Below are 26,222 nucleotides of genomic sequence, written 5' to 3'. Positions count from 1 at the left end.
TGGTTCTTTTAAAATGAGATTCCAGGGCTTACACATTGATAAATTCTAAAATGCCTTCTTACTCTTCCAATTTCTCAACGTTCATTAACTTTTAATAATTTTCTTCCTACAAGATGAGTCAAAAAGGCAGTATATTTAAACTTGTAAACGCCACTGACTAAAGAAGAAAAAAAAGGGCTGAAAGCCCCTCTCTTAGTGGAACTTATCAAAACAGGTCCCTGAAAAGAACATAAACCAGTTTTTGTCTTGCCAGAAACCACTCGATGAAAAATGTTCACCATGTTCTTCTTCACAATGATAAATTTGTGGTCTGACCAAAACAATGGTATTGTGGTCAAAAACCACTCTGACATGGCCAGACTGAAGACAATAATGTGATTTCATTGATTTCAGTTTTTGGTCAATGTAGCTTACCCAAAATAAATTATCACATTTTCCCCTTAGAACAAGAAACATTATGATGCAGTGCTAGCTATTGCATTATCTAACCTACTTGGAAAATGCTTCACAAAGCATTGATATATTATATGAGTAATATGAAGCAGATAAATTCCTCCTATCTTGACACCTCTTAAAAAATGACATTAATTGAGGTGATGAAAAATTCAAAGCATTATGGGCTGTCTTGTACTTACAAACAATTTAAGACAACATAATACCATTTACTTGGGGCAACATATACCTAAACAAGCTAGAGAGAGAAAGTAGCCTGGCTTTTCCGCAGAATAATAAAGGATAATCTAATAAAACAGGCACTTTAGCAGATGTTAAGTCACACCGTTTTGTATATACACTTCCCCATTTCCACTTTCTCTCACTTCATAGTTATTATGCCACTGTTCAATTTATTTTATATGGTCCTCACACTAATCCTTGAGATGTAGGCAGATAGGTATTATCACCTTCCCTCCTAAAGCTTTTGCTAATTTCCCATCTGAACTATCAGCAATAATTCCCAAAGACATTGTAATTCTCTTGATACATTACTATGCTGTAGAGTTTTTTCCTCTGCATATCTGACTTTTGCATTTTGGCTGTTTGCTTTACATTTCTTCTGCTTTTCTCTATGTCTGTGTTTCTCTTTCTATGGTTCCTTTCAAATGCTCTTTAGTTCCAACAGAAAATAGTTTCCTTAACTGAAAATGGAAGAAATAATGGTCCCTATCGCATGAGGAACTTGTAGGTATTAAAGAAGGTAATAAGAATAAAGTGTTCAATACAATGACTAGCAGAGTAAAGTCACAGAGCCTGAGCATTTGGTCAATACATTATTTTAAAGGAACAAACAATTACCTTTCTATCACCATAGTGTGGACCAAGTGGTATGAATGGTGTAGGTGCTCAAGAGTGAAATGCTGTAGCTGTGCTGTGTGAACAATATTCAATCTCTTTAATGGGTGGGATGAGGCATTAGTCTTTCCGCTTGTACATTTTTCTTACATGTGTGTACTTTGTCCACATATTTTCTTTCTGTAATAAACATGAGCATTTGAATAGTTAAATGTATGCCCATAGCTCAACTGGAGAATACTTAACGATACTTAAAATTTAGGAACAAATAGGCTTGGAAAGAGAAAAAGGAGGTAAAATCTGTGGCAGAATATGCATACAATTTTGCAACCTTCCTTAGGAAAGGTAATGTAATTTCAGGTCTTAGAATAGTCCTGGTATGCCTCAAAGGAAAAAAAAAATCAAGGGTATATGGGAACACAGAAGGAATATAGTGGGGCCTGGAGAGTGGTTGCAAAATTCTGAGTCACAAAATCAGAAAGTTATTGAACATTTGGATGGACGACCAGCTACAGGAGGAAAGTGCTTTTTAGTATGCAGCTTATTTGCAAAATAAGCAATTTTATGAGTCTGACTAAAACTGCAGGAAAGGGATCTTGACAAGGGTCTGGCAAGCTAGCAAGGATAAATAGAAATGAATCGTAAAACCCAAATTATAGCTCCTATTATGTGTGCAAAATTCCACTGATACCCTATCGGTTTTAAAATGATGAGTTTAATGTTTTATTTCAATAAAATACAAAAACAACTTTAAGCATTTTATAAATTTATTTCTGAGAAATTGCTTCACTGACCTTTTTCAGGTCATTGGTCTTTAATTTCTCATCTGTGAATTCTTCTGCAAGGGTTTCTCCAGATTAAAACCCTAATTATAGATAAGATAAGTCTGTATTATTTTCATTTTATATATGAAAAAATTGAGACATAGAGTAAAAGGCTCATATTAATAGGAAATATTTGTGTGCAAGCTGAAAATGAAGCGCATGCCTCCTTATTCCTTACTTGCCCTCTTCTTTGTTAATCATTCATTCATTCATTAAACTTATTTAACTGCCTATTGTGTGCCAGGTACTATGACTAGCACTAGAAATACAACAAGCAAAGAAACAGTCTCCTCCTCTCAAATTGCTAAATCTACCATTTCAAAGAGACAATACTAATACACAATTAGTAAGAATGCAAGTGCTATGACGGATACAGGCCCAGGGAGCCATTTGACCACATGAAAGGAACCTGTCAGTCAGCTTCAGGGAATCAGAAAAGTCATACTCATCAAGGAGAATCTGGAAAGTAGAAGAATAAGGAGAAGTTAGCTAGTAAAAAGGGACTGGAGAAAAGTAGAAAGGGAGGGAATTATTCCAGTCAGCACACTTTATTATTTAAATTCACATGCTGTGTTTTTCCACTCTTATTCATGTGCAATATGACCGAAAGTCATATTTTTCAAAGCTATTTCCTACAAATGTGCATCTGTGATCACATTTCCCTTTAGTACTCTGCAGTACTATTAAATCATTCTTTATGTCTTAATTATAAAATAAATCTTTGCACACAATTTCAAATTCCCCTATAAAATATAACCAATTGAAAAAACAAAAATAAAAACTATAGCTCTGAATTTTCAGCTCTGTGAAGGAATTCTATTAAGGGAATCTAAAACGAGATGTGTAATAAACCTTGAAGGTTGGGGAATAGGCTAGGTCCAATGACAAATGGATGGCTGTGAGTCTACTCTGTAGCAAAGTTGGGAATGTCCCATGAATGATCATTCAGAACATTTTCTATGCTAGAAAACTTTAGGAACCCAAGAAAAACAACTGACCAATCAGTGTCTCTGGCAGCAACTCTAAGGACATATAGCCCAGAATGAAAATCTTGCTGAAGGGTTTGAACCAATGAGATTTATCAAGAGGAAGCATGGATTTATGTCAAGATAAAGCTATCAAATATTTATGCCACCACTAGCCCCACCTTGCCCATGCAGACATTGTTAATTAATCATGATTCTGTTTCCTACTAAATAGACTCAGGACTTCTTTCAGAGGAGTAACTGGCCAAGTTGCCTCCCCTGATGTAGCAAAGATAAAATAAATAAATAAGTTAGTAGATAACCACAGAGTTTTAATCTCAGTCCCAGAAAGTTAACATATCTAATTAAACTTCATATTGCCCCCTCTGAAAAATAGAGATAATGATATTTACCTCATTTTTTATTATGATGATTACATAAAATTGCTGGGATAACACATGATATATAGTAGGCATTCAATAAATGTTAGTCTCTTTTTTTTTTGATACTGACATAAAGAGGAATATGGCAGCTTCCTGTTGAGGCAGTTACCAATAAAACTTGCCTAACACCTTGGATAAAGACTCTATTTTTATTGGAGAAAGCAATCATGCCATGTTTTGTTTCGTGCTAAGGTAATGGTAAAAATCAATCAACTGTAGAATATGCCTTCCTTGAAGAAAACTTGGGAACTTTTCTATTTTTTTTCTATGCTAAAGTAAAAAAAAAAAGAAAACAAAAGTTACAATTAACAGCCTCATTAAGAAAAGTACATCTATCTGACCTTCATAGTTGGATGGCACTTTTTAAAGAATGACTTTACTGGTTACTGTCTCATTCTTTCCTCTATACATACTTCTCAGATCCAATGAATTACTCAAAGTTAGATTAATCAGTCATAAAAAATGTCCCAAATGACTAGTCAGCATGAGGAATATTTCTTTTTCTTTGAGATGGAGTCTCACTCTGTCACCCAGGCTGGAGTGCAGTGGTGCAATCTTGGCTCACTGCAACCTCCATCTCCTGGGTTCAAGCGATTCTCCTGCCTCAGCCTCCCGAGTAGCTGGGACTACAGGCGCCTGCCACCATGCCTGGCTAATTTTTGTATTTTTAGTAGAGATGGAGTTTCACCATATTGGCCAGGCTTGTCTTGAACTCCTGACCTTGTGATCCATCCACCTCGGCCTCCCAAAGTGCTGGGATTACAGGCGTGAGCCACCGCACCTGCCCACGAGGAATATTTCTAATATGAAACATGTCACATCCCTAGGCAGAAGTAAGTTTTTGAGCTTCTTATCTAGTTTTTCCCTCTTTGGGTTCCAGAAACTAGACTCAAATTCAGGTGTAGTGAATTGATTTTAGACTTCTGTCTAAAACACTACATAATAGTTCTGTAACTTGGGACTTCCAAAGGCAACGCAAAAGTTTTTTGAGAATGACTTATCCATGCACTAGAATTAGAATTCTATATTTAATTGTATAGAAAATATATTAATTTGTAAAATGCTATATTAACCATATGAGTGAGGCACTGTGCTCAGTACTGAGGACCCATATGTGTGCAAAAGAGACAAACTCTCTATCATCAGGGTGCTTCTAGTCAAGTAGAGAAGACAGACCTTAATGATATAGTCAATCAAACTCCCCCTACCACAAAATAGATTATAAATACAGTAAGTGCTACAGAGAGAAATGAGTTTCCTCAATGTCTCACAGCACACACAGACACCCACCACTTCAAATTCTCTGAATTCTGGAAGTGATGAAAAACTTTAGCTCAGGCTAAGTAAAGAAAAAATATTAAAGGATCAGGGATATGAACACTAGAGAAAGAATTCTGATTCTGTATCACCCTGTGATCCCAGTTCAACATCCATGAGATCCAAATCCAGAGAGGTAAAGAAAGAAGGAAGGGCAGAAAGACGGCTTATTGGTTAAATAGATGGAAAGCAAGCATGATGTTGTTAGTCACCAGTCAACACCTTGTGCTCTGGGCAGATCTGTTGCTCAAATATCAGAGAGGAAACCCACAACAGCCCCTTGTCAGTTCTGTATCCCCATATTAGTTTTAATAGATCAGTTTTTTATAATCTATCTTATATCTTCCTTCTCATTGTATACCTGAAATGACCTAACCAGCAGCTGAGAGCACATACATCTTATTCTCAGAGATTCTAAACAGCAACTTCCTTTATCCAAAATATACGGGAATGTAGGAGCTTGGTAAGGAGCTCTTGTTCAGCCCAATTTACAGAACATCAGGCAACTCTCCCTGAAGAGACACTTGGAACAGGGTTTGAAAAATGCGGCAATCTAGAAACTAGTAACTACAGGAATATTAATACTGCAAAACTAACAATCTAAGCATGAGTACCAGCTGTGAATGAGGAGTCACATCATTTGTAGGGGTCCAGAAAATCAGCAGATCATCCATTCTGCTGTTAGACTTATGGGAAACACATTAGTGAAGTAATAGAATGAATGTGGACAATGTAGTTTTGGCAGCTCACTTTCCTTCTTTAAAAAAAGAAAAACTTGTCTTTTCAATATATGTCAGTTCAAGCTTCGAAAAGATGGATTATACAAGAGAACCACAGACTTACGAATCAAGTATAAAAGGGAAGAAAAATTAAAAGCGAATAGCTACCTAAATAGATGTTATTAGAAAATGGACCGCAGTTTTCTAATACATGTTTCATCTGCATTTCTAGAAAATAATATAATGCTGTGCATTTTCTGAGAACCAGAGAAATGGCAATATGCTTGTTAGGAAGGAATTTCACTGACATGATCAAGATTATTTAATTTAAAATATAATAACATATGCTAAATTGATTAAATTCATAATAAAACTATACATTATATGCGCTTTAGACTCTTAGGTAACCTCTACATACACTTCCAGTAACTTACCATTACAGTAAGGATGAAACAGGGATAAAAAATACAACCATTGATGGAAAAAATGCCCAGTGATTAGAAGAAAATAAGGAAGTTAGAAACAATAACTCCACAGATATTTGTACAACAGTGCACATAGTAAGGGTAGTTATCACTGAGAATTTAAATTTATATCATAATGAGGTTAGCATTATTTCAAGATTCTGAGATTTGGTAGACCTTGTTTCATGTTAGAAAGTATAATATCCCTTATTCAAAAGAAATAAATCTAATACTAGTGAAGGGAAAAAAACATATAATTATCAAATGTCAGAAGAGATATCTGTGAACCTGAAGCTTGAAGGTTTGTGCAAGCTATTTGGGTAAGAATTTTAAAAAGTAAAACAGAACTGATATTGTTAGAGGAGACTGTGGTGGGCCATCCAATTAATACTTTCCTTTGGCTTCTGATACACTTCCTTCCTTCTGTCTGATGTTACATCTTCCCTGACATATTCTCTCCCTCTCTCATTCATTAGTATTGGTGTTACACCAGACTGCTAGGCTCTGCTCTCATCCACATCTAAGAATTTCCTCATTGGTTGTGTTTATTTCCATGTCTCTTGTTTTCAGCTTCTATAAAAAGATGATTCCTAAAGATGTAACTTCCACACTGATAGCTTTTCAAAGCTCACTAGGTCAGACCCAGTACAAACAGCATGCTCAAACTGGAGCAAGATATCATTCCCATGAAATGTGACCCTTTGCTTCCTAAGCGCTCATCTTAGTTAACAGTATTGCTATCAGCTACGAAGCCTTTCTTCTTGATTCTTCTATCTTCTTCATAATTTCTTTCAATTCCAGTTCTGAAATGTCTTTACCAACTAATTGTTTTCTCTAGTACAGTTACTTAGTTTTTGTCTTTATCATCCCTGTCTCCTTGTGATAGTCTTCTGACTGGTTTCTTCATTTCCAGTCTTCACTTGCCATCACAACCTCCTGCCTTTTCAATCCATCTCCCCACGCCACCACCAGTCCTGCCCTTGAGATGATATATTTTATAAAAAGCCTTAAGTAAGGTTAGGATGATTACATCTTGGAGTTATCATATAAGGCATTTGCACAATGGGTAAGAATTTGGCTTGATAATCTCTATGGTTAAATTGCACCAAAGACTAATATAGCATAACTGAAGTTGCTTATTCAAAACAAAGATTCCTTTGCCCCACCACAATGTACTGACTCAAAATCTTCTGAGTTTAGACTCCTGAGTTACAGTTTTGTAGGCTTCCCAAGTGATTGTGATATGCATCCATTTTTTGGAAACTCTAAGATCTTATTCAATTATAAGATTCAGTGATTATAACCCTTTAATCAGAGTCAAATTTGCTATTCTTAGAGAATAGTTACAACAGTATTTTTTGCAATGAAGCCATCAAACTAAATGTAAGACTTTCTAAATGGTTTACATTAAATAAAAGAAACATTCATTTAAATATATAAATCCTGAAAGATTTGTGAAAATAATTACATCACGTTAGAGACAAGCCTCATGTACATTTTTAACACATATATCTAATGAGTTTTCTTTAGTTTCACACAGATGTTAATAAGCTGAACATGAAGAGTTCAAAAATATATCTGATAAAAATAGTAGTAAATGTTATTCTATGCAAAGTATTTAGAAATTAAACTTAATTACATTAAGATGAAAACAATTAAGATTTAGCAGAACAGTAGGAAAAACTGGGGTAAAATTAAGTGTTTAATTACTTTTTCTAGCTCATTCTTTTAGGTAATGAAAAGATTCCTGCCCTATATACAAACATAACGTTTCCTATATAAGTAAATTGCTATGGACGTTAGCAGCACATGACCTAGCAGTAGAAACAGACCTCTATATATTTAATAAATTTTATTGTCAAATCATTGCTATAAATGAACTAATATAAAATAATAAATATAGGAATGGGATAGGTACAGTGGCTCATGCCTGTAATCCCAGCACTTTGAGAGGCCGAGGAAGGTGGATCACTCAAGGCAAGGAGTTCGACCAGCCTGGCCAACATGGTGAAATCCCGTCTCTACTAAATATACAAAAAAATTAGCCGGGCGTGCCTGTAATCCCAGCTCAGGTGACTGAGGCACAAGAATCGCTTGAACTCGGGAGGCAGAGGTTTCAGTGAGCCAAGATCACACCACTGCACTCTAGCCTGGGCGACAAAGGGTGACTATGTCTTAAAAAAATATATATATACATATATATATATACATATATATATATGATTAATATTTTTTTTGTAAAACAGCCTCTCCAAGGAGCAAATTTGTAAATATAAGCCTAAACTCTATGGCATACTAAAGTATCAGAGGTTGAATTCCAACTATATAGGAAGCACATGGGAACGTAGATGACTAGAAATACGGATATAGGTATATTAATTAGCAATGAGATATGTATTTTTATACTTAATGAGGTCATATAACACAACTGTTTTGTATTTAGTTATATTTAGTCTGAGCTATCCACAATTTTTTAAAATTTAAAGCCCTTTGTTTCAATATTAAATGCACAATTATTTAGAGTAAGAATACATTTTCCCATAGAAACATTTTGCAAAGTGTGCTGAGAATCCCAGGCTAGCTCATAACTCCTATTAAATCCATTATGACTTTAATTATAGTACTAATAGTACTATCTGAAATGTGAGATCTTAAAGCAAAACAGCAGCAGGGCAGAAATAAGGGGAAGAATAATTCCCTTCCCTTCCCTTTCCCCTTCCCCTTCTCTTTCCTTTGTTTCTTCCCTTCCCTTTCTACAACGAAGCTACCCTTAGGCATATTTTGAAAGAACTACATGCTTCCTTGCTGTCATTACTTGTCGTTGCCTCCCCTACCTCCCAGTAACCATTGATATTCAAAGCCACTGACTGCAACACCCTTGATCATGGGATAGGACAAGTTAATAGGAAAACTTTACTCCTTATCAATGAGGATTTGTTTTCCCTGCATATATCAAGAAAATAAATAAATGAAAGGAGCTTAAACAAAGAAGATGTGGATATGCATAGTCCACAGGTAGTGGGGGGTCCATGGTTCTCAGGGAGTGGAGCCCCCTCTATTTTTCTCTTCCAAACCCAGAACACATTTTCTGTCCTTCAAGTTACCTTAAAGTCCAAAACAACTGCTGGAGCTGTAGCCATCATGTTTATATGCCAGGCAGCAGAAGAAGAAAGCAAAGAAGGGAAAAAGGTTACTTTCTACCATGAGTCATTTTCCTTTAAGGAATCCTCTGCGTACATGTTATTGGCTGAAACCTATTCCTATGCCACATTTCACAGCAATGGTTGATGAAAACTGTAGTGTTGTAACTGATGCCTTTACCATCCCAAATGAAATTAGAGGTCTATTGCTGAGAATGAAGGGGAGAATAGATATTGACATGCAATTAGTCATTTCTGCTACATTCCTCAAATGCCCAATGCTCCAGATTACTTGCCTCCTTTCCTACTTACTCAGTGAATCTATCTCAAGTCCATTTTCTTTAAAGTCTAACTGACAGGAATGATCCTCCTAGAACAATGGTTCTCAACTTTGGTTGCACATTAGAAGCACTTGCAGTATTGTTAAAAAAATCCTGATGCCCATGTCACACTCAGACAAATTAAGTCAGAAGCTCAACCAATGGGACACCCAGGTCTCAGGATTTTATATATGTGTGTAAATATGTATATATATAGTCTTGGTGATTCTAGTGTGTAGCCAACTTTGAGAACCACTGTCCTAAAAAATTGTAAAAGACAGATAATCCAAATGATGCTATATTCTGTCACTATTTTTCTGCTGTATAATCAAGGAATAATTTAAAAACTCCATATCATAAATAAAGAATAAGGAATGATTTTGAGAGTGGTGCACTTCCCTTGCCTGCCAACTGTTTGCCTTTGGGGTCAGTTTTCTTATAAAAATGAACATCCTCCTTTTTTTAACAGAATCTTCTAAAACATCTAAACCACAAGATTCTCTGAAAATTCCAACTCTTCTTTACTAGTGTTGGTCGTATTTCATATCTTTTTCACTTTTCACACACTCCCACATCCATTCAAACACTCTATATGGCTCTAAAATAAGTCTTAAATGTGTGCACACCTTTATCTCATCCAAAACCCACATAGAAACCAAAGAAAGGTTTAAAACACACACGCACACACAAATCTGAGCTTGTCATTGCTCTACATAGATCCTTAGAATAACTTCCTACTGATCTAGGATTCTCTAACCTGCAAGACCCCCTTCCTGCCTACCTCCCAGCCTCATCTTAGGCCACTTGTTACACTGTCATATGGTGGTTTCCTTTCATGCCTCTCTTCCTTACAGTTAATGTAGTTTAACTGTAAGTTTGCCAAGCCCATGAAATCCCCAACTCCATCAAACCAACACATTTATTTGCTCATTCCTATTGTAGGAGGCCTTTGCTGCTTCCAGAGACTGCTTAGAACCCATGTTATACCTCTTCATGACCCTTATCACAGTTACAATTGTTTAAAAGGCCACTGATTTTTTTTATGAGAGCAGGAAACATGTTCTGCATTACTTTGTTTCAGAACCTAGAATAGTTCCTATCACAGACCATGTACATGTTCAGTAATATCATCATTAACGTTTTCTGAATGAATACATGAAACAATGAGTAGCATGAGATTCTGAAATTAGAAAGGTAGATGGGGAACAAACTGAAATGGTCATAAACAGCTGCTTGTAACTTAGGGATATGTGACCCAAGTCAACATCTCTCCCTCCTCTACAATATGTGTTTCTGTCTCTGCAGGTTGTGACTTGATCCCAGTACAGTATCTTCGATGGGGTGACCCTGAACCCATTGCAGCTGTGGTGTTTGCCTGCCTTGGCCTCCTGGCCACCCTGTTTGTTACTGTAGTCTTCATCATTTACCGTGATACACCAGTAGTCAAGTCCTCAAGCAGGGAACTCTGCTACATTATCCTTGCTGGCATCTGCCTGGGCTACTTATGTACCTTCTGCCTCATTGCGAAGCCCAAACAGATTTACTGCTACCTTCAGAGAATTGGCATTGGTCTCTCCCCAGCCATGAGCTACTCAGCCCTTGTAACAAAGACCAACCGTATTGCAAGGATCCTGGCTGGCAGCAAGAAGAAGATCTGTACCAAAAAGCCCAGATTCATGAGTGCCTGTGCCCAGCTAGTGATTGCTTTCATTCTCATATGCATCCAGTTGGGCATCATCGTTGCCCTCTTTATAATGGAGCCTCCTGACATAATGCATGACTACCCAAGCATTCGAGAAGTCTACCTGATCTGTAACACCACCAACCTAGGAGTTGTCACTCCACTTGGATACAATGGATTGTTGATTTTGAGCTGCACCTTCTATGCGTTCAAGACCAGAAATGTTCCAGCTAACTTCAACGAGGCCAAGTATATCGCCTTCACAATGTACACGACCTGCATTATATGGCTAGCTTTTGTGCCAATCTACTTTGGCAGCAACTACAAAATCATCACCATGTGTTTCTCGGTCAGCCTCAGTGCCACAGTGGCCCTAGGCTGCATGTTTGTGCCGAAGGTGTACATCATCCTGGCCAAACCAGAGAGAAACGTGCGCAGCGCCTTCACCACATCTACCGTGGTGCGCATGCATGTAGGGGATGGCAAGTCATCCTCCGCAGCCAGCAGATCCAGCAGCCTAGTCAACCTGTGGAAGAGAAGGGGCTCCTCTGGGGAAACCTTAAGGTAAAAGTTGTGGGGGCTTAGAGGGATGCTGGCCCCTAAAACTGGAGCAGAGGCATGTGTTTCCTGGGTCTTTTAAATGGGAGAAATCTGGGTAAATGAAACCATGTGAGGCAGGGTGACTTACGGCATGGACCTTCTCATAAAATGGTATTTATGGGGTTAATGGGATGTGGGTCCAATTACTTAGGCCAAGTCTAGAAACATGGAAGTCAAAATCTCTAATAAAGCAGAGTTACAGCATAGGGGGAGTGAGGTCAAGAGGGCAGACAGAGCAGAGTTAGCTCACAAAGCCAAGGCAAGGACCCTCAAGTTCTGAGGGGACAGAGTTACATTGTGAGTTAAATTCTAGTTCACCAGAACAGAGTAAAAATATATTACTAACAAAGATTATACTGAGAGCAAAATGCCAAGAACTCGACACATCAGACTGCACTTGCACGTGCCTAAACCTTATTCAAGCCAGAAGAGTGCTTAAATGCCCATCCAATAGAGGCACAAGAATGTAGGATTTATATTTTACTTCTTAATGGGCAAGATGAAATCTTTAGGAGATGTCTAAGCAGCTGAAAAGGGCAAAACAACAAAGTGACTTTGCACATAAAAACAACCAGTCATTTTCCCAATTCTTTGTTGCCTATAGTCTCATCCCACCCCAAGTTCAATATCACAGGTAGTAGTTATTCGACCATTTCAATCTGAAAAGAATCTAAAGCCAGAAGCCAATGATTTCCCCCCATATAAGGAACTTCCTTATGTGATAAATGATCCCAAAGCACTTCAAAAGACAAGATCATGTTATCAGTGGCTTGGGAAAAATGTTGAAGTATGAAAAAGGCAACACCAATTGTTGATAACTGGGACTAAGTATCACCTCTATTTAAGAAGTGTAATGTGTAATCAAAAGAGCTAGTCAAGACATCAGCCCTGCTAACTCTTCTGAAATTTAACAGTATTTCTAAAATCTAGATAAACAAATGGAAGATATGTAGATTTCAAATGGAAGCTACATATCTAAATAACATTTCTTGAACTATTCTCCTATACTATCACTTAGCCTGCAGGAAAGTCCTACTTTTCTGTCAGCCCTAAATCTTCAAAGTATGACTTCTTATGATGGTAAAGATACTATGTCTGCTGAGGTTTGAAAATAAATCAGAGGATAGTTGAATTTTATCCACAAGGTCCAATTCGTTTACATTATTAACTTGTACTCTTACCTCTTTCAACTCTTTTCTACTTGTTTTACACTTCTCATCTCTTTCTATGTACATTGTACAAGACATTCAATTAAACTGTAATTCATGTCTTCTTTTTCAATAAATCCTGGCAATGTCATGGTCTGTACACAGCAGGCCTTTCATATATCTAACCTGCTGGCCTATTTTCCATCTGCCTTCCTGACTCCTGTATGAACCATTCTTTTTCTGAAATTTCTGCAAGATCAGCCTTTCCTTTTGGCTAAGAAAATTTATTTTTCAAACTTTTGTTTTATCAGCTTTTCTTCAAGTCCTATCTGTAAACAGAATCTCCCAGGAAAGCCTGGTATATAAAACAAGCATATTGATGGAGGAAGGGAATTGTGAGTCTATGTCTGAGCACGTAAAAAACTCACTAGAGAAAGCCCCTTAGGGAGACAGCATGGAGTGGTGGCAGAGAACACTGGCTGCCTAGCCAGATTGTTTTGGGTTTGAACAACAGCAGTGCTACTTTGTCTCTCTGCACCTTATTTCTATCATCTGACAAACTGGATTGTAAAAAGTGAAGGAGATAATGTGTAATGGCTGGCACATAGTAGGCACTTTATTGAAGGTAGCACAGTATAGTGCTAGAGAGCACTGGGATTAAATACTGGCAGCATCACTTAGCAGGTGCAGAACCTTAGGCAAATTCACTTAACCTCTCTATGCTTTGATTTCTTCCTCCGAAAAAATGGAGATAAAGAAATGCATACTTCATAGACTGGTTGTGAGGACTGAATAAGTTAACATGTGTATAGTGTCTGCCACATAGTAAGCCCTTCTTAAGTATTTGCTATTTTGATTAACTAAGTTAACCACTGTCAGTCTTCTTTTACTCATGAAAGTTACTGTACCCAATACACAATCTGGATGATCTTAATAACAAAGACAGCACTATAAACGGCAGCACAAACCTATGGAGACATTGATTATACAGTCTGAGTTTTACAGGGCATCTCGATCTTCATGTTGTCTAGCTCTTTGCCATTCTGTATAGCACATCCTATCTTCCAATTTAAGCACAGCAAGCTCCTTAGGGATGGAGGCCTTCTTTACCTTGCTCATCACTGTGCCTCCAATACCTACCTGTACCTTGAAGGGTGCTTGGCACATAGAATATGCTCAATAATGATTTCTGGTATGTTTGTTGAATGAATTTGGGATGGTATTAATGTGGTAGGTACTTTTTTGCTTGTCTTCAAATGTGCACACTCTTACTCCCTAGCTGTACTATTAACTTTTATAAGATTAAGGCAACAGTGCCCTGTATTACAGATATCTCTCTCACTCCTGTGGTCATCAGTCTCTGCTCTAGAATCAGATTACTGATCCCTTGCTTTAGTATACTTATAATGTTTCTTTAGTAACATTCAATAAATATTTTCAACTGTTTTGTTTCTAATTTAATAAACAAAGGGACAAACAAAAGCAACAAATTTTACTGATAGTGCCAACCACTAGAAAACGAAAATTCTAAAGATTTTTATTGCAATATTTTAACTTGTTTTTCCTACAGGGCCATGTAGTTTTTTACAATTTTGAAATCTGTGCATTTGGATGTTAGAATCTGAAAGAGGGTAAAGAGAGACCTTTGGCAAGTGTTTGGTCTTCTTTCTGCAATCTTCGCAAATCTTGATCTGTCTATGTGATTATAGCTGACACAGGCCACAGTCTGATTATATGGAGATTTCTTTTTTGACATCAACTGGCATATTCAAGCTAGAACCTGCTTTTGATATGGATAAGAAAAAGGGGCAGGGAAAGCAATAATTCTTTTGTATCACATGCATCTGATATCTGCTCTCCTTTTTAACCCACAGTCATTAGAAAGAGATGCAAACTAAAATTCCTTTCCTCTATAGCTTCCATGAGCTCCAAAACTAAATATTTCTTCTCTGTGATACAAAATCAAGATGTTTAGCATATTTATTACACTATAGGATATAGCTGGTTATGCAGGGATTCAGCTCCCATTTGATAATTACTTTTATAAAAAGTGTATAACACATGGTTCACCGCACTTCAGCTTAACTAATGGGAAACAAATAAATTCTGGTATTTCTAATATTTTCATATTTTCTTCTAAATTGCTTCCATGAGTTGTGCTTCTCAGGCTTGAAAATTTTAATATGCTATTGAGCCCATCTCTTCGGATGTCATGTGGGCTTAAATAGGTAAATCAAGTCTCTGGATGTAGGTCTTTGGTGGAGAAGCATCTGCCATGCTCGGCCCAGCCCTGTTCTGCTGTCTTCCGTCAGGTGTGTGAAGAAACAGGCTGCTATAATCTGAGATTGGGTATGCCCTCTGTTTCTGGATGGAGCTGTGTGTGTCCCTTCCACATGGAATGGCAGATGGTAAGGGCTCTCTATCTTAAAGAGGATACTAATTGTGTACCTCAAAATGAAGACTATAATAATATCTAAGATTATGGTAACTATGTCTCCAAAAGTTTGTACAGGCTCCTGGAAAGGTGTATGTACACAGATGGAAAATGCAAAGGCAGCATACTAGTTTAGAGTTCTGGCTTTGGAACCACACCTGGATTTCAATTCAGCTATGAATTTGAATAAGGCACTTTAGTCTGTTTTCTCAACTGTAAAATGGTAGATAATAATTCCTATTTTGAGTAGTAAATGAGGTAATATGCATTAAGTGTTTAGTACCAGCACGTAGAAAGTATTCAATAAATGCTACCTCAACCTTTTAGAATTGTGTCTGCAAGTAGCAGAAAGCCTGTTTTCAAACACTTATACTCTTTGGAGTTCATTTTCCTCATGTTATAAAAATTGTGGAGGGAGATTTCTTCGGGTGTTGGTTCAGTGATGCAAAGGCAAACACTTCTACCATTCTCTAGGCCTTTTACTAATGGTTGTAATATAGTTGTCATGGTTCCATACATTGTGTACTTTCATTAGGGAAAACAAAAGTCTTCTCAGAGTCCCATAAGAATTGCCCTTGTGTCTCACTGGCCCAAACTGTCTAATATAAGAGAATATGGGAAAGTGACATTTAGCCTCTTCCATCTCTATCATGGAAATGGAAAGAAAAAATGGTGTGTCAGGTGTTTGTTAGATAATCCAGTGCATAGTGCCTAAAATGTTAGCACCTAGTAGTAGTCATGGTGGTAGTAGTCGCAGAAGGAAGAGGAATGGAACAGAGAAGAGGGCAAAAAAGAGGAAGGAAGATGAAGTGGAGCACAAAGTAGGAGACTGGAAAAAAGTTTCAAATCAGAGTAGTCCCCCAAATGGTTCATTTATTACCTACCTACTACGTTCTGCCACCTTACAGAACTTTTCTTAGGTATAACTAGTCTAACATTTCTAATTGTCATAAAATACTGCAAGTTGAAGCAACAATCCTCCCATTTTTCAGATGGGGAATTTGAGGTCCTGCACGGTGAGAATACTTGCCTATTGTCTCATGACTAATGAGTAATGGAGCAGTTTTTAAATTAAGGTCTTAGCTGATGATTACTAGAGCTAAGCATATATGGACTGTTTTCTTTGGAAAATTAGTGTATTCTTTGAAAAATTAAATAGCTCCATGAAAAATAAATTATTTGGTCAAAAAGGTGAAAAAACTCTATTCTCTTTCTGGAGATAAACACTGAGAAGTCTTGCACTGTAGAAACCTATCATCTATTTGTTAACTCTTTCTGTCATTTTGCAAACATATACACAAGACCATTTTTTTCCAAGTAAACCTCTTAACATTCTGAAGAACTGATGCTCCAAAGAACTTACTTTGGAAAACATCATCATAGACCCAAGAGAAGACATGTTTATGGGGCCTGAAGAGTAGTTCATATCTTTAGTGAGAAGGGGGCTAGACGAAGCAAATTTCCACCTCTCATCATGGAGAAAGAATCACTTTGAGCTCTCTGAGCACCTAAGGAGACAACAGAGGTAATTCTAACAGATCCAACAATTTTCTGTGAAGTTAAATTGGCTCAACCTAGAGCACAAATAGAAAAGGGCCCGGACTCAGTCATTCAATTCACTGAAATAGCAAAGGGAGATTTTTATTTAAATGGAAATGAGTCACTACAGATTTTTTTATATGGAAACATGCTATTTATGCCATCAATGTATAGAGGTCCCTGTGATTAACATTTTGGTTCTAGACACTAATTTCCAGCACAACATGGTGCAGCATCAAATCATTGTCAAGCAGATAATGCCAGGCTTCCGTTTAAGGCATTCACTTCAGCTGCAAATTGACAAATGAACACAAGGCCAGTTCTGACCTAAATAAAGCATTGAATCTGATGAATCTAAAGTTCTAGCTCTGCAAGATTCAGAATTTCCAGGCACATGGAACTGGGGTTCTAAAATGCAATGGGCCTTTCATGGCTAAATTGATGACAGAGACCTACAGCTGGAAGTTATAAATTTTCTCAGAAGGCAAAACCCTCCCCTGGGATTCTAGTCAGGGGGCAGAATCATTAGTGTTGCCTCCACCTTAACTGAAATTTAGAAACTGCCATTTGCCACTTCTGTTTTAATTAACTAATTAACTTTGCTTTAATTAGCATTGTCATGAGGGCCCACTTTGGCTGTCTGCTAAAGCAACTGCTGGTCTCCCCACATTCATTGGCCGAATTACAATATGCCTAGAAAACTGGTTCATTTGTGTGAATTCCAATAGACTCCAATTGTTATCAGAGCTTTCATAATTTCCAATGGGTTATATTTCCTTCAGGCATTATTAGTCTGCATGAAGTGATGTTCATGCTATTTCTCTTTCTTTAGAGTCCTCCACCTTTTCCTTCTATCTCTCCAGATCCTACTCATCTTCCAAGGCTAGGACACCTCAATGAGACCCTATCAGATTTACCCATCTCACAGATTTTCCCCCATCTGGACTCTTGGAGCATTTATTATGTATTCCATATATTTCACACATATCACTCACCCTTTCTTCACTTGTTATTTATTCACAGACATTGACTGAGGACTGAGCAATACCACCACTGTGCTAGGCCCTAGGGATATTGAGTTTGTTTTGTGTACATATGTAACATTTTCACAACTATCTAATGCTGTCTTCAGCGTATTTATATCTCCCTTGGTGCCTAGCACAGTGCTTGCCAAGCAGTGATTAATAAAGAGCACACAGAAGGACAGGTGGGTTAGAGATCTGTTGGGCAGCACCTCATGCAGCTCACACTGCCTTCAGAGTGAACAAGATTACTCACTTTGCTGACTTGATGGGCCAGATTTTATCTGATAATGCTTTGTCCTAAAAATATAAGAAAAAAAATGCTTTCTTTCTAAAATCAGCTTTTCTTTTTAAAATCAAGCTTCCATTGAATGCCTACTCAGCAGCATCAGTAACTGTTCCAGATCCTAGGGATACAGAGATAGATAAAAAACAATCTTTGAGAAGCCCTCAGTCTCCCAGGGAAGGCAGGATTAGAAACAGTAAGTTCAATAAAGCAATACAGTGCCATGATAGGAGCCTATAGAGAAACAGAGGGACCCAAAGGTAGAAGTAGTAAATTCTGTCCGAAATTAGAAATAATGTTTAAAAGATACTAATTCAAACAAGAGAAACTATCTAAGTGTTTTAAACCCTGTTTAGAAGCCTTCAGGGCTTCTCCGCCCAGTAGGACAGGATAGAGCCATAAATTTCTTTTGCATAATAGGAAAGGCCCTTGCTAATCTAACTCCTTCACCCTTAGCTAGCCTTGCTTCTGGCCACCCCCTGCCTGACTTTCCACACTGATCCTTATACAATTTCCTTGCTCTAGGGCCTCTAGAGAGGCAGCTACTTTGGTATGAAATACACCTACCCTATCTCACCCTCAACTCTCACTTGGCCAACTCATACTCATCTTAGATACCAATTCTGCTGGAAAGCCTCTCCTGGCCCTCTGAGACTGCATTAAGTTCCCCTCCTTATGATCCAAATGAGCCATGTGCTTCTCACTACAGAGCATTTATCATCCCACGTTAGAATTGTCTGTTTATTTGAAAGACTCTTTTGCACCATCATCTCTAGCCTCGCCACAGACACACACTATACCATGAACTTATTAAAGAGAGGAGCTGTATCTTACTCATTTTCTGTATCATTTGCACCGTGCATAGTGCCAATCACATACTCAATACTCAAAAAATGTTTGTTAAATGAATACATGGATAAATAACTAATGTCTGAGCTGCACTGGCATTTGCCAGTGAACAAGAAAAGGCTGAAGCTAGGGAGTAATAGTTATTGAGCACTTGCTATGGGCCAGGCACTGCTCTAAACCCCTTAAATGTAATGAATCTTTTTATATCCACAGCAATCTATGGGGTAGGCATTATTAGCTCATTTATTGTACACATGAGGAAACTGAGGCAAACAGAAGCTAATTGACTTCCCCATTCAGATAGTAAGTAGAAGAGGAAGGATTAGAATAAAAGGAAGCTAGCTTCATAGCCCACTCAGGCAACCTTTAAGCTGTGTTCCTTATTCCAGCCCTTATGACAAACATGGCAGCCCTAACTGAGGAAAAACTGAGATTAATGAGTGAGGAGTAGAACTCCCCGCCAAGGAATTTCCTTGAAAACTGCTCCCTGCATCTTTATTGCACTGCACACTTCTGATTCCATCATATCCTGAATGAACCTAATTTGATTGTGAATAGAGTACACAAAAGCTTCTGAGATAAAATTTAAACCTTAAGAACTGCCTGAAATTTGGTGGTGATTTTCAAATATTTGTATAGATTTTCTTTATGAGAATAAAATCTGACTGACTTATTTTTATTATGTATAATATTTTTACAGGAATTGAGAAGACTTACACTACTTTTTGGTATAATATTTTTAGTTACAAAGTTTTTATTATAAACTTTTATTATGAGCTCTTTATAAACCACATTTTTACTCTGCTTCTATTTACTAATTTTTCCCTCCAAGAAGTCCCACAAACTTAAAAAAATAGAACTTTATAAATATACTTTGAGAATTATGCTGTTTTGTTTTTGTGTTGTTGGTTGTATTTTTTTTTTTTTTTTTTTTTTTGAGATGGAGTCTCACTCTGTCGCCAGGCTGTAGTGCAGAGGTGTGATCTGGGCTCACTGCAACCTCCACCTCTCAGTTTCAAGCGATTCTCCTGCCTCAGCCTCCCAAGTTGTGGGACTACAGGCGTGCACCATCACACCCAGCTAATTTTTGGATTTTTAGAAGAGATGGGGTTTCACCATGTTGTCCAGGATGGTCTCGATCTCTTGACCTCATGATCCACCTGCCAGCAGGTCAATGTTTCAAGTCATCTAACCCTTTCCCACTCTCTCCCCTTAGAACAAAATTACAGGAGTGCAGCCTGTGAAATCTCAACAGCAGAAATTGCAACCCTTTTCCAAATCCCACCTATCCCTTAGCACAGTGGCATTCAACAGGTGCTTACTTTGGATAATAACAATGAATGAGGAGCTGCAGAAACACTGACTGGAATGACAGCTCCCAAAAGCAGTGAGAACAACAAGCTGGGATTGTTGTTTCGAATGTGGTGCTGTATTTACAAACTCACCTGGCCACAAATCGCCAAGAGCTGAGTCACAAACCCTGATATAGTTACTTTTCTTTGGAGAGACTACCTAATCTGAAGTGAAATGAAATAGGCAAAGGATCCTTATGCTTCCCACCTTGGTTCAGTCCAGTGTAATTCAACCAGAGTTTTTAGAATAATCATTATATACTGGGTACATTGCTGAGTTCTGGGAGAATAAAGATAAACAAGACACAAAGCCTGCCCTTTGGAAAAGCTCACAGAGTAGTGGGGGAGAACAATTCATACACAAAGCAATGTTTTAGAGTATGAAGTGATGAGGGAGAAAAATGCACAGAGAAATCAGAAGTCACTGAAGAATAAACTGAGTCCAATTTGAAGGTTTCTGGAAAGGTGACACTTGAGTTGAATCTCAAAGGGATAGCATTAGGAGAAATACCTAATGTAGGTGATGGGTTGATGGGTGCAGCAAACCACCATGGCACATGTATACCTATGTAACAAACCTGCATGTTCTGCACATGTACCCCAGAACTTAAAGTATTAAAAAAAAAAAAAAAAAGGATGATTAAGCCACGTGAAAACCGTGGAATACACCATACTGGGAAACAACAGGAGCAACAGCCCAGAAGTATGAAACAACATGGTGTGTGCAGGGAATCACAAGCATGTAAAATGTGTGTCAGCAGGTAACAGGAGATGAAGCTGACAGGGAAGGGGCAGAGGAGGATCCTCTATTGTTTCCTTATAAGCTTAGCCTCAAGGAGCCATCAGCCAACCACCTTCCAGCTTTCCCAATTTCCTTTCAGTTGCCTTTTCCCTTCTTAACACCCACTTTAGACATCCAATTCCATAATACTCATGGCTACCTCCCCAGCATCAACCTGATGCCTCCACACACCATATGCAATCAAAACTTCCCCTCCTCTCTGCTAGAGAACAGATAAATTAATCTGTGCTATGATGATAAGGATTAATAATGGCTTGCTTCATCCTTTATGCAGTAAACACTTAATGAGCAACTACTTTATGACAGATACTGTGCTAAGTACTTTTATCTGTTATCTCATTGGATCTTCACGTAGTATTTTAAAATAGAAACTATCATCGCCTATCCACATATAAAGAAAAATTAGTAACGGAAGCACATAGAGGCCTAATAGCCTTTAGTTAGTGAACTAATAGGTGGTAGAACCAAAATTTAGGATTCAAACGCAGGTCTATGTATCTTCAAAGCTGTTTTTCATTCCAACATTGCTTTACTGGTGGATTTATTTTCTCAAGTATGTATCTCATTTTGTTCTTGTTACTGTTGATAAATAAGGTCATGATGAATGTATTTCTGCCACATATTTTGACACAGATTTTTAGTCTCAGAGAAATAACCCTAAAGGCAACATTTTTTTTTCTTTTTTTGGTATATAGGCAAATCAGTCCAAGTGACCCTGATGGAACAAGGTAGCCGTCGGTGTCTCTCATGTCATAATTTGACAGAAGTAGTGTGGTATAGGGAAGTGAGCCTTGTCAGCGAAGACATGCATTCTAATCCTGACTTTGACATTTACAAGCCAGGACCCTAGACTAAGCACTTAAATTCTCAGAGCCTCTAGAAAATAAGGACAAAAATATTCATTTCACTCTGTATTGTGCTCAAAGGTCCACTGTGAACATAATACAGAATGTATCCCACAGGGCCACGCATGGTGGCTCACGCCTGTAATCCCAGAACTTTGGGAGGCTAAGGCAGGCGGATCATGAGGTCAGGAGTTTAAGACCAGCCTGACCAACATGGTGAAACCCTGTCTCTACCAAAAATACAAAAATTAGCGGGGCATGATGGCGGGCACCTGTAATCCCAGCTCCTTGGGAGGCTGAGGCAGGAGAATTGCTTAAACCCAGGAGGTGGAGATTGCAGTGAGCCAAGATTGTGCCATTGCACTCCAGCCTAAGTGACAGAGCAAAACTCCATCTAAAAAAAAAAAAAAAAAAAAAAAAAAGGAAAAGAATGTGTCCCACAGTTCAGATCCATGAAATGTGAGTTTTCTTTTCACTAATCCTGGGGTCATCTCATGACCCCACCTAATAGACAGTCCTGGTGACAATCTAAGAGTAGGTTACATGACTTTATTCTTTAGAATGCTACTGACATGGAAATATTTGACTTCAGGAATCCTGCCTGAACTACTAGGAAATCATTGCTCTATCCTGGGGATCCATGGCCCTCCAAATTTTCATTACATCCTTCGGTGGCAAGTTAATAAGTTTCTGCTTAACTGCTTTTCTAGAAGTCAAACTTTCCTCAGGGTTTAAAGGCGGTTTGTGAGTTTTAGCCATTTCCCTTATTCCTGTTGTGGTTTGGCAGTGCATTTATCATTCTTCATAAAAAATATGAGTTTTAACTTGGCCCAGAACATGTGGATCCATCTTTACTTAATTACATAGAAACTAAATGATGAATCACTGCAGTAAATTTTATGCATCATATAATATGAAGCTGTATTTGGTGAGGCATGTGTGCGCTTATGTTTTTCATGTATATTTAGTGAAAAAGTTTAAAAAAGCAATTGAAGAAAATAGTCACAGCATCTCTCAGGTGCATAAGCTTTCTGCCTAGCCTTGCTCTGTGGCATCACGACAGCACATTCTGGATAAAGAAGTTGACAGAGTGCGTGACTCCCCCTCTGCTGAGTTAAAACAGCACAGCCAGAAATACAAACTAATAATGCTGTTTCTTTCATTTATTTATGTGACTTTTTAGTTTGAGAAAAAAGAGAGACCACAACTTGGTAAACAAACATAAATCTGTCATTGGCCATGCTCTTCCAAAACAAACAGTAACTGAAAGGCAAAAAGCAATGGTGAATATAATGAGGCTCCCAGTGAAAAGAATAATTACAATCAGCATTTGTTAAGTAAGTCCCAGTCATGTGAGACACTTTTCCATGTGTTTTGCATACTACTATTTTATGGGGCAAGACTTCCCAACCCAGAGTTTCTGATTCAGTTGGTCTGGAGTAGGGCCAGAGAGATTGCTTTGCTAAGGAACTTCCAAGTAATGATGACATTCCTGGTTTAAGAATCACAACATAGATTCACTTTGAGAACCACGGACTTACATATTCTAAGCTCACAACAGTGATATGAGTCAGATATTATTAACTCTGTTTTAAAAGTGAGAAACTCGAAGCTGAGGGAGGTTAAGTGATCTAAGATTACGTAGCTGGTAAGGGACACAAATGGTCCTGACATCCAAGGTTGTCTGAGTCCAAACAGCATGTTCTTTCCACAGTACCATGATTGGTAAGCTTTCAAGAGGATATGTCAAGTGGGTAATTGTTCCCTCCTTCCTGTTTGCTCCATATTCAAACTTTTGTTTTGCAGATTCATTAAACTCTAGGACATTGCTGGCCCACCTGAGGGTAAGATAATAACACTGCCATTATAAGAGGCTTGCTATTGGTTATTAAGCATACTCTCCACTCTGCCCATCTGGTAAATTCCATAGCAGTCTCAGAGATTATGTGAAGAGTCTTCACCCACCTTCTCCACTTCTGGTTGAGGGGAACACTTTTTCACCTCACTAGGAGCCAATGTCCAATCCAAAAGACTATTTGCCATTCCCCTACATTCAGGTCCAAACAAACAACTGCATCAGTGCCAGATGCAGGAACACAGTTAATTAACAGGGAATTAGAAAAGAACTTGGGATATAAGTTGGCTAGTATCTCAGCATCATCATGTAGAATTGCTGTAAAAACAAAAGCTAAATTAAACAAAAAAATCTTATTACATCTTCAATAGCATGAATAAAACAAGGGAAGTAATAGGATAGAATAATATCAACCTGGAAGTCCTCTTTAGTAGCCAGATGATGGCCCCCAAACATGGTCACATGCTATTCCCTGGAACCTGTGAATATGTTATCTTACACAGCAAAAGGGACTTGCAGGTGCAATTATGTTAAGGAAAGATGATCCTGGATTATCCAGTGGGCCCAATGTGATCACAAAGATATTACAAGAGGGAAGCGGGGTGCCAGAGTCAGAGAGACATTTGAAAGTGCTATTCTGCTGGCTTTGAATGTGGAGGAAGGGTATAGAAGCCAAGGAATGCAAGCAGCCTCTAGACGCCGAAAAATACAAGGAAATGGATTGTCCCCTACAGCCTCCAGAAAGGAATGTAGCCCTACTGACACCATGATTTTAACTCAGTGGAAGCCATTTCAGCCTTCTGATCTCCAGAACTGTAAGATATTAAATTTCTTTTGCTTTAAAGCCACTAAATTTGTGGTCAACTTTTAAAGCAGCAATAGAAAACTAATACACCCTTCATAAGATCTGGATCCCAGATGAATGATCCTTTCCTAACCACAACACTCCTTGAAAGGTAGACTATCTTGGATTAGGCAAAAGGAGAGGAGATTTTGGTCTTCCCTACCCAAAACTCCTGTGAGGTTTTATGACATCTTACAAGGTTTTACTTTGGTCATACATATCACACAGAAAGTCACCGTATTTTTCCCCCCAACATGCATGTTCTACCAGAGATCATTGAGGACAAGAATATATTCATCCCTAGGTTGGCTCTGAGTAGATACTCAGTAAATCACTGTCGTGGTAATACAAGGTGTGAAAATGAGAGCAAGTCCTACCAATTCCCCCTACTTATATTCCTCAGGTATAAACAAGCTCCTGCTGTGCTATGCCATCCATCTTAATTTTCCCCTATGCTGTGGCCTGTTCACATTACTCTGGATCCCACTGGAGTCTTGATTAGAAGCTGAAGAGAGCAGGACCACACTTGGCCCATTAGTGAGAGTCAGGCACACCAGACATTGTGCTCTGACTCAGGCAGACACATTATGACAATGCAGAAAAGGCACAGAAGGAACATCAGAGGAAAACGAGGGGGAACAGGAACTCTGAGTGAACTGTGGACACATCTCTCAGGAACTAACTAGCTACTGGATACAGCTGAGTGTACAGCTTATTGCTGGAGAATGGACCAGGACAAAAGTAGACTTTTCTCGTCCATGCACAGAGCTAGGGCCTGCCAGCATAACAAAATGAGAACCAAATGTTCTAGCCCAAATGGACTAGCAAGCACTTTTCCCTTTCATTGATTAACTAATAAAAACTCAAGAAAAATTGATTTCATCATTCACTCACAACAGAAGCCCAACTTCAGGACTTGTCTTAATCTAAAGAATGTTTAAAATGTCCGATGGTACTTGAGAAAAACTGAGCAAATTGACTTTAGTGAAAAACTTTATTAAAAAAAAGACATGTTAGCAGAATGCTAATGTGATGAACTGGAGCTAAGCAGTTGCAGACTTCTGATGTCTTGGCTGTCTTTTTCACCTTCAAACTCCAAATCCCTACATCAAAGCACATGTTATCTAATTTCCCCTTGGAAATTTTTAGAGGCTTTTGTTTAATTGCATTCACTGTACAGACACTGCTCTGTGACTGTATCTCCAGGGAGAATAGTGCCAGACAGACTACGAGTTATGGGCTGAGAGGAGCAGACAGCCTTTAAACTCCGGGGCATTTCTGACCATCCTCAGTAATGCTAGAGAAGAATCAGACCTTGTGTGTCAACAGTCTATGGACTGTTTTTCCTCCTCCTTTTCTTCTCCCCTCAACCCCTAACCTGGCCCCCAGCAGTCAGTCGACCAGGTCCCTTTCCTGGCCAGTAGGTGGCAGGCGAAGTTCTCTGGGCAACTCCAGTGAGAAAGCCTTTCTGCCCAAGATGCAT

General features: G+C 38.3%; 1 protein-coding gene across 4 annotated transcripts in view; it reads left to right on the top strand.

Moving 5' to 3' along the window:
• GRM5 (glutamate metabotropic receptor 5) overlaps positions 1-26,222 on the top strand; it is a 554,343-nt gene that overhangs the window by 477,723 nt on the left and 50,398 nt on the right. For all 4 annotated transcript variants that reach the window (XM_055356616.2, XM_055356614.2, XM_055356618.2 and 1 more), the window contains exon 8: positions 10,788-11,727. In XM_055356616.2, the coding sequence (XP_055212591.1) occupies positions 10,788-11,727 (940 nt within the window). The remainder of the gene's footprint in view (positions 1-10,787; positions 11,728-26,222) is intronic.

This window comes from Gorilla gorilla, chromosome 9, assembly GCF_029281585.2.
Source record: "Gorilla gorilla gorilla isolate KB3781 chromosome 9, NHGRI_mGorGor1-v2.1_pri, whole genome shotgun sequence".
NCBI lineage: Eukaryota > Metazoa > Chordata > Mammalia > Primates > Hominidae > Gorilla > Gorilla gorilla.
Note: the sequence above shows the minus strand (reverse complement) of the source record. Positions and strands in the feature narration are given on the sequence as shown.